General features: G+C 42.4%; 1 protein-coding gene across 1 annotated transcript in view; it reads left to right on the top strand.

The window, feature by feature from the left end:
- The window catches only part of ANXA4 (annexin A4), a 54,063-nt gene that overhangs the window by 12,007 nt on the left and 25,179 nt on the right, over nt 1-16,877 (top strand). Inside the window, exon 2 of the mRNA XM_069493930.1 lies at nt 12,083-12,137. Coding sequence (XP_069350031.1) covers nt 12,129-12,137 — 9 coding nt within the window. The 5' untranslated portion in view covers nt 12,083-12,128. The remainder of the gene's footprint in view (nt 1-12,082; nt 12,138-16,877) is intronic.

Raw genomic sequence — 16,877 nt, 5'->3', positions numbered from 1 at the left:
AGTTCGAGACCAGCCTGAGCAAGAGCGAGACCCCACCTCTACTAAAAATAGAAAGAAATTATATGGACAGCTAAAAATATATATAGAAAAAATTAGCCGGGCATGGTGGCGCATGCCTGTAGTCCCAGCTACTCGGGAGGCTGAGACAGGAGGATCGCTTGAGCTCAGGAGTTTGAGGTTGCTGTGAGCTAGGCTGACGCCACGGCACTCACTCTAGCCCGGGCAACAGAGTGAGACTCTGTCTCAAAAAAAAAAAAAAAAGATACAGTGGTCTATAGTTTTTGATCCCCAAAGAGAGACTGTGATGGCCCACAGTGTGGATGGACATGTGACAATCCTGGTGATAGAGCAGACAAGAAGTGTAGATCAACACTAGTAGTTTGTGATAAACTTGTTGGGGTTCTTGTGTGATCAACCAGTGAGCATTGCTGTATTAGATTCTCACTCACATAGTTTACCTGTGGTGTTTCTGAAGGAGGAACATGGAATTACATGACCTTGCACATTTCCTTAAGGCACTTTGATTCTAAAATAACTCTGAGAACAGATCAGGAAACACAATGTAACCCTGTGGCAAAGCCTAACCATACTTGACAGATTTTCTCTTTAAATAATTGTTATACTTGAGGAGACATGATTTTATCCATGATGCTGTACAAAAGCCATATGGATTTCTGGATTCTACCGAGTTGGATTTTGCCTTAGAGTGAGTATTGCTAAATGAAGAGTCACAGCAGTTTTCCTACAAAGCCGAGACCTTGGCCTCTAAGGTTGTATATATGTATATTACTTTATTGAGGCACAAAATACATATCATAAAATGCACACACCTTAAGTGGTTAGTTTGATGAGTTGTTTTTTTCTTAAGCAGTTCACATTTTTAAAAAACTTTAAAAAATTGCAGTAAAATACACATAAGAAAAAATGTACAGTTCAGTCACATTAAGTATATTAATATTGTTTTGCAATAATCACCACCATCCATCCACAAAACTCTTTTCATCTTGCAAAACTGAAACTCTGTACTGTTAAACTGTAACAATTAAACTGTAACTCCCCATACCCCCTCCCACCAGCATGATTATTCTACTTTCTGTCTCAGTGACTATTGTAAGTACCTCATATAAGTGGACTTATGTATCCTTTTGTGAATAGCTTATTTCACTTAGTATTATATAATGCCCTTAAGGTTCATCCATGTTGTAGAATATGTCAGAACATCTTTCCTTTTAAAGGCCGAATAATATTCCATTGTATATATATACCACATTTTGTTTATCCATTCATCTGTTCAAGGACACTTGGGTTGCTTCTACCTTTTGGCTACTGTGAATAATGCTGTTGTGAACACGAACATGCCGTTATCTCTTTGAATTTCTGCTTCCATATCTTTTGGGTATATGTATACCCAGAAGTGGAATTGCTGAATCATATGGTAATTCTACTATTTTTTTTTTTTTTTTTAAGAGACAGGGACTCACTCCGTTGTGCTGGCTAGAGTGCAGTGGCATCATCATAGTTCACTGTAACCTCAGACTCCTGGGCTCAAGCAATCCTCCTGCCTCAGCCTCCCAAGCAGCTGGGACTACAGGTGCATGCCATGAGGCCCAGCTAATTTTTTGTATTTTTGCAGAGACAGGGTCTTGCTCTGATGCCCAGGCTGGTCTCCAACTCCTGGCCTCAAGTGATCCTCATTATCAATGATGAAACTGAGGCACAAGAGGCTATATGTTGGCCCAAATCATACAGCTAGGAAGTGTGTGTAGGAGGATTATAAACTCAAGTGGTTGCACCCTAGGGTTCCATCCTTATGGAGGAAGGTTGGTGTGGTCATTGAAGTTGTGAAGTTGCTGCTTGTCTGAATGACTATCATGTGAAATTAGAAATGCGGGTGGGAAGTTGGCTGCGCCATTCTTGGGTCTGGACTGTCCCTTTGCAGTTTTTCATCAGAAGGATGGCATTGATTCTCCCATTCTAGAGTGAACCTGTGCTGCCCGTGATGGCAGCACCTCCCAGACCTTGGGTCAGCTGAGAGAACCTAACACATTACCACGCACATTACCCAGAAGATGGACCCATTGCTTACCTGTAGATAGGGCTGTTTCCTGTCTGTAAAATGAAGGGGTGGCCTGGGTGCTCGCCAAAGGCTTCTCCACCCTGACAATCCAACCCTGGCAGAAGGGCACTCACTCTGGGGGCACACTGTCCCCTCCATTGCTACTTCTGCTGTCTTTGCATACTTATATCTCAGCCTTGGAATTACTCTCTCACCTGTGGTTTGCTTGACATTTTGATCTGAAATAGGGGAAAACCAACTCTGAGTGATCAAAAGCAGAACTGTGCTTTTAAGTCTGGAGGGGAGCTGCCTCTAATAGCATGAGCAGTTGCCATCTAGGGCTGGAAAAAATGTCATAGCTGTGCCAACCACATCCTTAGGCTTTGAATGAAAGCCTGTAATGTTTTCAGTTCATAGCAAAAGCTAGAAAAGCTATTTTTGGCACTCCTTTCTCTCTCTACTGGTATGTACTGGATAATCTTTTTTTTTTTTTTTTTTTTTTTAGACAGAGTCTCACTTTGTTGCCCAGGCTAGAGTGAGTGCCGTGGCGTCAGCCTAGCTCACAGCAACCTCAACCTCCTGGGCTCAAGCGATCCTCCTGCCTCAGCCTCCTGAGTAGCTGGGACTACAAGCATGCACCACTATGCCCGGCTAATTTTTCTATATATATATTTTTAGTTGTCCATATAATTTCTTTCTATTTTTAGTAGAGACGGGGTCTCGCTCTTGCTCAGGCTGGTCTCAAACTCCTGACCTTGAGCGATCCACCCGCCTCGGCCTCCCAGAGTGCTAGGATTACAGGCGTGAGCCACCTCGCCCGGCCTGTACTGGATAATCTTAATATTGCTGGCACTAGAATAAACATAACCAAATGGGGTCATTATATCTAACCTCCTTTGACACTGAATGCAGACTACTCCAAAGGCATGACACATCAGTCAGTCTCTGAAGTAGGCTGTACTTTGGGCACTTTTATATTGTGGTGGGACCAGCCATGACCTTCCTGCACTGAGCACAGGATGCTGGGCTGTGGTATAAGGGGAGGCACAGAATGTGTTTGGGTGGAATCCTTATGTCCCTCCTAGATGGAGATGGCACGACTCTGACCACGTGTCTGCTCAAAGAGACACTATCACAGAGCCGTGCCATGTTGTTCTCCCACTAGAAAGACTGTGACTGAAGTAGGGCAGGGTGTGTGGGAATTAGAAATGCACTGTTCTCCTTAAATGGCCACTAGCCTTGGACTAAACACTTTTGACTGGGAGCCATCTGTCTGCCAGTGAAAGTATGGTCCAGTGTCCATCAGATAAGTCTGGGAGAGGAATGTTCTTGTTGCTGTTGTTGTTTTGTTTTTTTTTTTTGCATCCAGCTTGTTAAAGATAGGAAGAACAAGGATGTGTTTAGCTCAGCAAGAAATGTGACAATTTAAAGTTTTTATTCCATCATTATTCTGAAAGCTTCTAGAATTGTCATCTGCCTTTACACATAATTATACACGTGTGTGTACATACATGTATTTGGCATGGTATAATATGAAGTCTCTATAGTCAGAGCCGTGAAAACATAGCTCTTGTTCCCTACTACTGAGTGACCTTGGATACTATGCTTAGCTTGTCTAAAACTTAAATTATCATATCTAGTTCACTGGACAATGAGGGGACAAAAGGATATAATATGGATAAAATATCTAAGCATTCAATACAACTAAATGGTCAATAAATATTTATTTTAAAATAAAGTCCCTCTAGCTCCAAAAGACAGGACAAGGAATATAAGGCCACTCTCCTGATTCTTAGAGCTCCTTAGCAGTGGCAAGCCTGCCCCATGAGGACTAAGTCGTCAAGCCAGAGGGTGACTAGAAGCTGGGAGATGACCATTGAGCAAGGTTGTAGAGTCCTTGCAACAGGAAGGAAGTTCAACCAAAATCATCACCAATAGCCTCCAGGATTTTTTTTTTTTTTTAAATGGTAGGTTACTCTTAAACAGACAAGGGATAGGGAATAATAGGTTGTTATGAAAGGTGTACAGGTGGACATCAAAGTGTGCCTTTTACCACCTAAAATGGTACCTGGTGTGGGGCAGCATTCAGATAAGGTTTGTCGAACGAGTGAATGAATGAATGAACAGGAAACGTCAGTAAACTATCACATCAGTCCCATGACAGTGAGCAATAATCAGCATTGCCACTACATCAACTTCTCGTTTCTGCGGTCACTGGCCTGAGACGAGGGGGATCCAAACAGTTTGTCTGCAATTAAAAGGCAGAATAGTTAAAAAAACAAACAAAAAAACCAAAAAAACTCCCAACAACAATGAAAAAATAGTCACCAGAATTCCAAAAGTCTCTAGTCCACAGGTGACACGAGGAGTCACTCAGATAACAATAAAAAACATTACTTAGGAATATCTGAAGTACTGTACGATGTAAGCTGAATGCAGTATGCAGAGAAACCAGGTGGGGCAGCTACACATTTATAAAGCTTATTAGAATATACTTTAATTTATGCCCTCCTTGAAACTTACTCCTGGGGAAACTGAGACAAGACGTTTAACATGGCAGGGATTGAGCTAAGCATACAGGATCCAGTCACCTTTTCTGACAGTTGTTTAGGCCACCTTGGCTCTCTTTTTATTTTTATACAAAGCAGAGCTCACCACAGCCAGTTTTCATACTGTACATCCGGCTGGCTTTCTAATCAGACATATGGGTGTTTGATCCCAGTCTGCCCATGTGCTAAACTGTGTGACCTCAGGCAAATAACACAGCTTTTCTAAGTCTCAGTTTTTAACTTACAAAGTGGAAATAATAATCATTATTCCAATAGTTATTGGGTAGCTTAACTCAGATAACGTAGAGAAGTATTTAGTAAATGTTCCTTCCCTCCTTCCTCTGCCTGTTAGACAAGGAGTAGAGTAAAAACTTTAAGAGACTTTGGCATGATGGATAGAGAAGGAGTGGGATGTTTTAAATTATATGTAAAATGTGGTATTTGAATCATTTGTGGATTGAAACTATTATGGTTGTCCTCCACAATGCTGTGAGTAACTGGCCAGTGCTGGGGTAGAATAGATTTTTATCTAGGATTGCTTAGCAGATAGGTCTCCAAATGTTTGCATTTATTTAGCTTATACATTTTGCCCTTGAATAAATATTTGAAAATGTTTATTTCTCCCCACTCAAACCCCATCACTGCAACAAAGCTTCCTTTACCTTTGAAAGGATCTAAGGTAGGAGAAAAAAAAAGCAGAAAAAAAAAGTTATTTTCATGTTCCTATTTTATAGATGATTTTGAAAGCCTTTAGTGCTTGGGTGGAGCCCAGTCATACCCTCTGAAAATCCACAGCCAGTGGTTTAAATTTGTCATCCTTATGGGATGTAAAATGAAACCACGTACCAAAAAGAAATGGTGAATGACTCACTCACATGTGATCTTCCAGGGAGGAGACGGATTCAGTAAGAATGTGCCACGAGGCCAGCAAGTCCCTTCATAATGTATGCTCTGGTCGCCTGTGCTGGGATGTGGGTCAGTGTTGGGACTCTGTATGGAGGCTGCCAAGTGGAGTTGGGGTCTCAAGAAGAGCATCCATTGCTGGATGTGAATTCACCACAGTGCAACATCCAGCAGACCCAGAGAAACTGTATTCCTTAGCACACCAAGAAGGAGTTCCACTCTTGGGGAGGGTTCCTGTCTACCAGGCTGGCCACACCACAACACACATATACACACATGCAAACACACGTGTGCTACCAATTTATTTACATTAAGAAATATATTGTTACTTAGACAAAAATCCTTATGTTCCAACACTTGTAGACAAGTCCAGTTGGGAAGCCAAACTCTAGTCCAACAGTTGCTTGGCAGCCAGGAAACCAGAATAAAAGGTATTAGATGAACAGAATTCACCTTCACAGATGGGAAATAACGGAGCCCTGGACCACCGGACCCACCCTTTCCTTAGGACAGGGCTTTGATGAAGATTTCAAAGGAAGCCTCTGTGACAGTTTTGTGTGGGGCTTGTAGGACACAATTTTTCTTTAAATACGCTGATACATTTCAGAAAGTCTGCTTCAGCCCAGGAGCCATTCTTTCCCATTAAGATGAGTTTGCATATCTTTGTTTTGATGGGCATTTGCTGATTTTACTAGTCTAATGCTCAGGGCTCTATCTACTTTGCCTGCTTTCCAAATTCTGGGTAAGGGGGGAAATGCACGATGCTGTTGCCTCCACATATGGCACGTCCTTGAAATCAGAAGTCCTTGTTCCATGTACCCGCAATCTGTCGTGAGGACATAAGAAACTTTATACTTGAGTCAGCACCTAGCTTGCGGATTTCTGGCAGTGATACGATAGTGACAGGGTATCATTTTCCTTCTGGACATCCCCCTGGAAAACAATAGAGATGTATTCTCACCATACCTAATTTTTCTTTACAAACCCATTATAAATTATTTCCACAAATTTATGTAATCTTACTTGAAATAGGTTAAATATCTTTGCAACCTATTTTTCCCTTATTTAACTGCTATTGGGATAGATCTCACACATTTAATTCCCAGCTTTCTTTTATTGTCTCTAAAACTTTGACTTAAAAACTTAAGGAGCCCTATCCCAGGTCCTAGGTATAGACAGTTTGGATATTGTTAAGAAGCTGCATTCCCTACCCACATTCTGCGTAACCCTGAGTTTTCTTAGACATCACTAAAAAAATGTGTCACCTTCAGTCTTCATCCCTCGATCTTGAGGAGTCCTCATGCTCTTTGGGGTCATTTGAACCACCCCTGAAATGTGAGTGTGTTTACATTTTACAGATGTAAAAACTGAGGTATAGTTGCTGCTTATTTTGCCCCATCTGTGAGCAGCTGAGGAACTTTGAAAACTCCAGCACAGTCTGAGTCATTGTGAACTGGGTCATATTGTTCTGTTTCTGGATTGTAGGAAGGCCTTTAGAGAGAAGGAACAAAAGAATCAAGGAAGCTGAGGTAGCACAGAATTTCCTACAGACGATCTGCGAAGAGCACGGCACCACAGGACAGGTGGGCAGTGGGGGCGGATGGGTGGCTCTAGGCAGAGCTTTGGGAAGAAAGATCTTGCATCCCTTGGGAGCTGGTCACTTTGTGCGGCTACGAGGAGGTCTGCAGCAATTTTGTGTTGTGAGGTGCAGTTCTTTCCCTCCCTTTCTGCTCCCCCTCGTCCTTGCCAAGAGTTATTGAGGCCTTTCTGGGTGCCAGGCACTGTGCCAGTAAGCATTTGTGTGGACTGGCATTATGTGTATTATTTGGTGTCTGCTGAAAGAGTCAAGGAACACCATTTTCTGTGTTCATTTTTATAGTCTATTTAGAAACTCACTTCGTACTGGTAAAACTTTAATAAATTTACAGCAGCTGCCTATATAAATGGATTTATGGCTGTGTGCTGTCCACGTCTCAAAATAAATTAGCTAAAAGCACCCGGTGTTCAAGTATGATGCTTTATTGTTTCCTTTAGTAAAATATTTCTTGCTCCTTGAATAATGGCTCTCAGTATTTCCAGAACACTTCGCTCAAGCAGCCTTTCCACTTCTTGATATAGTAAAAAGGAGTGGAGATGTTCACATTAAAGGTTGACTTTTTTGGGAAGTGTCCCCCTTCCCTGCCTTCTCACTTGTCATTTATTCCAAAACTGTGTGGAAGCAAAGCGGGGGAGGCCCTTGCTCCTAAAAGCTGTGTCTGCCAGAGTGGTTGTCAGCCCGACAGCAGCAGCAACTAAATTCAAATCACACACAAATTATACTTAATGAGGGATATGGGTACTTTTTTTTTTTTAGAGATAGGGTCTTGCTGCGTTGCCCAGGCTGGCTTCTAACTCTTGGCCTCAAGCCATCCTCCCACCTCAGCCTCTCAAAGTGCTGGGGTTACAGGTGTGAGCCACCACACTGGCCTCACCTTATTAGTTTGTATTTCCTTATGCATCCAGTGAACCGACTCTTGGGGTAACTTTTATCTTTAGTAACTGATCTCAGCACTACAATGGCTCCATACTGTGGGTGACCACGTGGCCACTAGGAATCAAAGGTTCCTCACCTCCCACCCTCTCATCCTTTCTCTTCTCAAACCACATGTTTTGGTGAGCCAGGGCCATTCTAGCAAATCCCATTTCTGACACCAATTGTATAGGAAAAACAGTTTGTTTTTCCTTATACTCTCAACACTTCACTTCTGGTACTGGATGTGTGGGGCTGAGGAACCACACCAACCAATTCTCCGGTTCTCTTCAGACACCAACTGGGTGTCCTACAATTTAACTCAATTCTGACATTATCCACTTGGAGTTAGTGTCATACCCCACAGGTTAAGGGCTCAGTCCCACAATACTGCTCCCCACTTCCGACACCAGTCACAAGTCCAGATTGTCACCTGCACTTCTGACCAAATGGCTGTAAATCAGAGGTTCCCACAACCCCCATCTTGTGTTCACTCATTTGCTAGAATGGCTCACAGAAATCAGGAAAACCAGTTTATCATTAAAAAAACATGCAGTTCGGGAGCAGCCTGATGGGAGAGACCATGGGGCTCGGTGTGTGGGAAGGGCTCAGAGCTGCCATGGCCTCTCCAGGTGCACCACCTTCCCAGCGTCTCCCTGTGTTCGCAGCCTGGAAGCTCTTTGAACCCTCCACCCCTCGCCCCCCACCATCCTTTTGGGTTTTTATTACATAGACATGATTGATTAAATAACTGGCCATTGATGATTAATTCAATCGCCAGCCCCTCTCCCCTCCCCTGAGGTAAGGGGATGGGCTGAAAATTCCAACCCTCTAATTGCATAGTTGGTTCCCCTGGCAACCAGTTCCCCATCCTCATTAATATAAACTCATTAATTAATATAAACCTCATTAATATAAACTCAGGTGTGGTTGAAAGGAGCTTGTTATGAATAACAAAAGACACTCCTTTCACCCTTATTGTTCTCATCACTTAGGAAATTCCAAGGGATTTAGGAGTTCTGTGCCAGGAACAGGACAAAGATCAAATATACATTCCTTATTGTAAGTCACAATATCCCATGGCTCTATTCCATCTTCATCTCTTGCCACTTTTGCTCTTATTCATGATGCTTTTATTCATCCCTCAAACATAATAGTCTCATTTCTGCCTCAGGACCTTTGCACTAACTGTTTCCTCTGCCTGAAAGAATTCTCCTCCAGAACTTTGAGTGGCTGGCCTCTTCCCTTCATTCAGTTCTTAGCTTAGATGTCATCTCCTTAGAGACACCTCCTTGATCACCCTGTCTAGGCCAGCTCCTTCCTGGCAACCGATCATGTCATTCTCCATATCAGGGGTCAGCTAACTTTTTCTGTGAAGGGCCAGACAATAAATATATTCGACTGTGTGGGCTGTATGGTCTCTGTCACAACTATTCATTTCTGCTGTTGTAGCATGAATGTAGTCACAGACTTTATATAAACAAATGGGTGTGACTGTGCTCCAGTTAGTCTTTATTTATGGGCACTGAAGTTCAAATTTCATATAAAATATTTTTTGACTTTTTGTAAGCTGTTTGAAAATGTAAAAACCATCCTTGGCTTGTAGGCTGATCCTTGTTCAGTACCATTATCCTGTTATATTTTCATCTCACTGGTGTCAGAGATTATTTATTCACTTGTTTATTTGTTGTCTATCTCTCCCGGTAGACTATGTCATCCAAAAGACCATGACGATGGCTAAATATTAATAATAGAAAGAAGAGCTTTATTGGTGATATAGGTTTGCAAACTAGGAAGAGAGTCTCCCGCTTGTGCCAGAGGTGCTCTCTTGGAAGAGTGACAGGTTGGGTTTTATGCCTCACAGGCCAGTATCATACACAATCAGTAGGTTTAGGGGAAAAGCTATGCATATTTATGAGGGGAGCCAAGCACATATGTAATGGGCAAACATATATGTAACATACATCCCATGTTCACTTTGGGGCAAGGTTTTGGTATTAAAATGTGGTGGAATTTGGCTCCTTATGTCAAAAGGTGAACTATAGACACAAGGACAGTTTGTGTGCAGCCTCTACAAGCTGGCTGAAACTGGCTTACGATCTGCAGTTCCTTATCAGGAAAGAATGTTCATAAGGCTGGTCCTCTGTCTGATTAGAGTTGTAGTAGTCTGAGTTGTAAATCAGAGTTGATAGCTCTTACTGTTAAGGGGTTTAGCAAGTATGGTTTTTCTTGTAGGAATTTAGAAATTTGGCATGCCAGCCAGGTCCTGAACCCTCGACCCATAGGTAGCTTTGTTTCCTTAACCTTAGGGTCCACCTTAGTTGACATAGGGTGTCTGTTTTGGTCTCTCGGATCATAGCTGTAAGCTCCTTGAAGGCGAGTTCTTTCTCTCACTCCCTGTATTGTCTCTGTCAACTAGAACAGTGCCTGGAATATAGAGGCACTTTATGAATATATGGTGTTGAATGAATAAATCTATACAGTCCATGAGTCACTACATCCAATAAAGCCTTCCTTCCAAACATCTTATGTATGTCATATTCCAGGTGTCACACCCTGCCCAGAGCCTCGCCTCTCCCTGTGTGTTCCTGTAGTAGTCTCTCTCCTACAGGGCCTGAGGGCCTTCCTGACCCCTGGCCCTCAATCCAGACTACCCTATAGTATAGTACCTTGCTAAAGCGTTTCTTTTATTTTAATATTTCTCTGCAAATTACAAAAGACTTTCCACTATTTTCCAATTACTCTAGTGTATTGTTAAAGCCAAACTCCTCAGTTGGGCGTACAAGGCTCTTACCAATCAGTTCCCTTCTGCTTCTCCAACCTTGTCTCTGAGCCTTCCTGGGAAGAGCCCTCTGCTCCTGCCTTGTCTCCTTATTGTCCCTGAACCCGCTGCTCTTTCCTGCCTCTGCACCTTTGCTCAGGCTGTGCCCCAGAACCAGCTGGCTGTCCCTTTGGAAGGGACTGAACACCCATGTAATGTGCGGTAAGTCTGCAATGGACGGTGGGGAACAATGACGAATGGAGCTGGGCCTGAGGAAGGCTGGAAGGTAAAAAGCAAATGTGCCCAGACAGGGCTTACGTGTTAATCAAGTGATTCAAGAAGTATGTAGTTATCATTGTCTAGGCCAGGGCTTTTCAAACTAGTGTGCAGACGAATATTTGGGGAATCTTGTTAAAATGCAGATTCTGACAGGAGGTCTGGGGTGGGGGCCCGAGAGTCTGTATTTTTAACAAGCTTCCAGGGATGCCTGTACTTCTGGTTCTAGGATGACCTAGGTAAAGGATCTAACTTTAGAAAAGGAGCTCTGTTCATATGATTTGGATATGGGAACAGGAGGTGGTTAGCCTGCCCCTTAGGGCCTGCCTATAAGAGGCCTATGGTGAAGACATGTCTTGCATTCTGAACAACTGAAAAAAAACGTGCGATGATTCCAGTCTTTCTGATGAAGGAGGGGATATGAAAACTGAGGACAAAATTGAGCGTGTAAGGCTGCAGTTCACAGGGAAGAAGCATCTTTAACCATAGAATGGTGGCAGTGAAGATAGCCATTGGGACATGAAAAGATTCTAATGTTGATTGGGTTGCAGGCTGTCATTACACACACACACACACACACACACACACACATCACATAGTCAGAGTGTATGCCGGGTGCTGTACTTTCTCCTGCTGCAGTTGGATCAATCATCTCTTCTCTCAAAGGGGGCACCTCTTCTGGTCCACACTGTAGCGTACAGTTCAGAATCTATGTCTGGTTTGAGTACAAGTGGTGATACTTCACCCTAACAAAAAAAAGGAATTGTTTCTGTAGTGTGTTATCTCCAAACAGAAGAGCAGGTAGGAAAACATTTTGTTGGCATAATAAACTACTTGGCTGTTTTAACAGTTTCTGTGTAATTGTTAGCCTCGCCTTTGTATCTTTGGCTAATCAATAGCTGGCCTTTTGATGAAGTTGGGTGTTATTTTCTCATGGCTTAACTTCGTGCAAACTACAAATTACCCTGATTAATGATTTTAATGCCACTTCCCTCCTCACAGTAATTTTCCCTCTGCTTTTATCACAGAGGAGCATCTGCCGGGGTGACTGAACTCTGATCTTGACACAGAGTCATGGCCATGGTAAGTTGTGGAGCGCCTCACCCTACGTGGTGCCAGCTGCAGACAGGTACGGGATGTGTACTCAGCCACTGTTAGTTTAAACAAAGCACTGTTTGCTCAACAGGGGGAAAGGGAGGAGGACATGAAAAGGCAGGGTTTTTTTTAAACATCATTTTAATTTCTTTCAGCAGTAGTAAGCAACTTGACCCTGAAAATTGATTCAGAGAGAGCATCCTTTGAATCCTCTTAACAGCCTGAGAATATAGAAACAAGTTATAGTTATCTCTTTGCAGAAGCACTACGTATTTATTTTAGCACATTTAAAAAGGAAAAACTAGAAATCCTGGAGGTTCTACCCCAGAAGATGACCACTGTTGATATTTGGTGCAGTCCCATCATTTTAGGCTCATCAGGAGGGATGTCATCTCCTCCTGCTTTCGACTGTGATCAGACTCCTCCGAACTTGGTTATCTGATCTCTGGGACAGGCATGGAATCCAATCCCTTTGGGAGTTCTGTTAAAGTTCAGTTCCCAAGGTGGAAACGTGGCTCTACCTAAGGCTGGCCATCTGCTCTCCTTCCCCCACCCAAACGAGCTTTCTGAATAGTTGCCTGATTCTGACCCCTGCTCTTCTGGGAAGGAATAATAGGAGGAGAAATCTTATACCTGGAGAGGAACTGGAGATCCTCTAGATGCCTTCCTTTAGGAAGATGGATGTGTAAACTATCCTGGGTATATAGTAAAATACTCTTTAAAAAAGTTTTTTTTTACATTGGACATTCCAGAATTTTCTTCATGATCCCTGACAAAGGTTTATTCATGTCTGCCCCAAACCTCTTATGCTTTAATTTAAAATCCATTCTTATTGATTGATTCTCCCTGGACATGGAGAATATTTTTTCAGGAATGTTTATGGTGTCCGTACTTTGTGCCAGACGTGGTACTAGGCTCTGCGGACTCAACATTAACAGAGTGCTCTTCCTGCCTTCAGCAGCTCCCAGCTTGCCCACACGTGAGGACTGTACCCACATGGTCTTCACTGTGCTTTCCACTCCAGAGAAATTACTTCAGTTGCTCTCACCTTTCCTCCTAAAAACCTGTTTTTCCATTATGACTGTTATTTGTTAGACAGATAAGGGACATTTTTAAAAGAAAAGTAGGCCGGGCACGGTGGCTCACGCCTGTAATCCTAGCTCTTTGGGAGGCCGAGGGGGGCAGATCGTTTGAGCTCAGGAGTTCGAGACCAGCCTGAGCAAGAGCGAGACCCCATCTCTACTAAAAATAGAAAGAAATTATATGGACAGCTAAAAATATATATAGAAAAAATTAGCCGGGCATGGTGGTGCATGCCTGTAGTCCCAACTACTCGGGAGGCTGAGACAGGAGGATCGCTTGAGCTCAGGAGTTTGAGGTTGCTGTGAGCTAGGCTGACGCCACGGCACTCACTCTAGCCTGGGCAACAGAGTGAGACTCTGTCTCAAAAAAAAAAAAAAAAAAAGAAAAGAAAAGAAAAGTAAACCATGCTATGCAGTTACAATATTGAAAATCCCAACTATTTGCGATTATTTTATTTTTGACCTTACTCATATGTGTGATCTTTTTTTTTTTTTTTTTTCCAGAGACAGAGTCTTACTCTGTCACCCAGGCTGGAGTGCAGTGGCATCATCATAGCTCACTGCATCCTTGAACCCCTGTGCTCAATTGACCCTCCTGCGAGTAGCTGGGACTACAGGCATGTACCACCACACCTAGCTAATTAAAATTTTTTGTTTGTTTGTTTTAGAGATAGGGTCTTGCTCTGTTGCCCAGGCTGGTATTGAACTCCTGGTGTCAAGTGATTCTCCTGCCTCAGCCTCCCAAAGTGCTGGAACTATAGGCATGAGTCCCATTAGCCTGGCCTAAAATGATTTTTTAAATAGTAGTAATAAGAGCATAAATAACAGTTTTGTGTTCTGCTTTTTTTTTTTTTTTTTTTTTTTTTGCACTTAGTATAGGGACATACTTAGAATAAAATGATAAAGTAGGATATAAAAGTTATGTATTCACTCTCATCTTATGCTTTATCTAATCTCTGTACTAACGTTTATATTACATTTTATGTCATTAAAATTATTTACTCTAGATGGTGGTTATGGGTGTTTTAATATTTTTATTTGAATTTTCCAAATTCTCTTTAATGACCATATGTTTTAAAAGTCATTGTATTAAAGTATTTAAAACAATTTTTTTTATGGAGATATAATTTACATATAGTGAACTACATAGCCCCTAAGGCTACTGGTAGATGAGCTTTGACAAATGTAACCTACTCCTCTATCAAGATAGGATATTTTCTCATTCCCAGAGGCTCCTTCATGTGCCTTCCAGGTCAGCCCCCACCTGCTCTCCACTCCACCCTAGAATGCAACCACTGTTCTAATTGTTACCGCCATCGATTAGTTTTGCCTGTTCTAGAACATCCTATAAATGGAATCACAGAGTATGTACTTTTTTGTTTCTGACTTCTTCCTCTGACCTGAGCATTATGTGTCTTGCAATTCATCCATGTTGTGTGTATCAGTAGTGTGTTCCTCCATCCCTTTCTACTGCTCACGATGGTTCCATTGTGTTGTATTCCAATCTTTTTGACGTCTATCATCTTCATTAATATAATACCAATAATATTTCATAAGTTGTGAATACAGCAGTTATTTCTAGCTATTCATTTTTGTCATTCTTCCCAACATCCTCTCTGTTTCCTTTGCCTGCTACCACAATGAGCCTTCCTGGATTGGAATCCCCTGTCTTCCCAGATTGGATAATGGTACATTATGCCCTGGAATATAATCAGTATGGATATTTATAGGGCTAACAAGGAACAAATTTCTTGATCTTGGAGAAAAAGAGTGACTAAGAATGCTAATTGATAAACTGAACCACCCTTGCAAATCTCTCGATCGATTCATCTTGTTAAATATTAATTTTAATCCCATATTCATGTCCCTGAGGAATGTAGTTTGTTTTAAAGTTGCATGCAGTGTTTGAGTATCATCCAAATATTTGTTAATACTAGAGTTTTAAAAGAACCTTGTGAAACATTCAACTCAGAAAGCTGTCTCAGCTGGGCATGGTGGTGTGCGCCTGTAGTCCCAGCTATTCAGGGGGCTGAGGCAGGAGGGTCATGAGTTTGAGCCCAGCCTGGGCAAAATAGGAAGAACTCATCTCCAAAAAACCAAGCAAACAAAAAGCTGTCTCGTGGTGGAGCCAAAGGCTGTTAGGCCACATTAACTTTGACAGCAAATCACCAATTTGTTTATTAGTACTGATATATAGTAGAAGAAAAAGAAGAAAAGTGCCTGTATTAGTTTCCTAGGGCTGCCATAACAAAGTACCACAAATGAGGTGGCTTAAAATAATAGAAACGTATTGCCTCACAGTTCTGGAGGCCAGACATCCAAAATGCAGGTGTCAGCAGGGCTGTGCTCCCTCTGAAACCTATTGGAGAATCCTTCTGTGCCTCTTCCTAGCTTCTGGTGGTTTGCAGGCACTTAGGTGTCTTTGGCTTGCTGCTGCATAACCTGTCCCTGCCTTTGTCATATGGTGCTTTCCCTGTGTATCTCTGTCTTCACATGGCCATCTTCTTGTTAGGACACTGGTCATATTGGATTAGGGGCCCACCCTTCTCCAGTATGACCTCATCTTAACTAATTGCACGAGCAATGGTCCTATTTGCAAATAAGGTCACATTCTGACGCACTGGGGTTAGGACTTCAACATGTCTTTTTTGGGGGGATACAATTCATAACAGTGCTCCAAGGAAGTTGGTATCATAAATTTCTACTTTCTTCTGTCAGGTATACAGAGGGTGATGATTAAGTGTTGGGTACTGACCATATCCAGGATATGAAAGCCTGGTCATTCAGAAGAGGAGGGCCATGCCCTGTGGTATCTGAGGACTTGGATGGGTTGATGTGGGCCACAGTAGGCCTAAGAGGTCCAGGCCCGGGTGGTGTAGCACATAAAGCTTGTCTGGTTTGCTAGCGAACTGCCCTGCAGGGAAAAAATCCTCTATTCCTTTAGATGGCCCATATTACATCCTTGGATCAAATTAAATCATCGGGAAGCTTTAGCTCTATTCTACACTGTTTTTACCACCTTTGGTATTACCCCATAGGCTGGCACCGAGGGATATTATAAGAAATAGATACAAAGAATCTCACTACTATATTTATTATGGAGATATGGCTATATGGAGTCCTATTTAATAATAACGATGACAATGATGATAGCCATGAGTTCAAGTTTTTGTTTTAGTGTTTACTTTTTCCTGGGTTCAGTGCTAAGTACTTTCTTGTCTTATCCTCTTTCATTATTACAACAACCTGTGAGTTGATATCATTATTCCTAGTATACGAGTGAGAAAAATGAAGCTTCCCCTGGCTACACAGCTAGAACAGGCTGAAGACAAGATTCAAGCCCGGGTCTATCTCGCTCCAGTGCCTGTGTTCCTTCCCACTAAGCTTCTCACTATAGCAGGTGCTCACCTCTCCCTCCTTCCTCAGCCTGGGACAATGCCCTTTCCTGAATTTCCTTTGACCCCAAGGACTGCTCCTTCTCAGTCGTCCTTTCCGGGTTCTCCTTCTCTGCTGGACCTGTACTGTTGGAGAGATCCAGGCTTGTCCTAGGTCCCTGTTCTTCTCTATTTTCACTTTCTCCTTCCGTCATCTCATCAAATACCACCCAAATGCTGATGCATCCTAAATTTATTACTTTAGACTTGAC

The sequence above is a fragment of the Eulemur rufifrons genome, chromosome 19, assembly GCF_041146395.1.
Source record: "Eulemur rufifrons isolate Redbay chromosome 19, OSU_ERuf_1, whole genome shotgun sequence".
Lineage (NCBI taxonomy): Eukaryota > Metazoa > Chordata > Mammalia > Primates > Lemuridae > Eulemur > Eulemur rufifrons.
The sequence above is the reverse complement of the archived record's forward strand: the minus strand, read 5'-3'. Positions and strand labels throughout refer to the sequence as shown.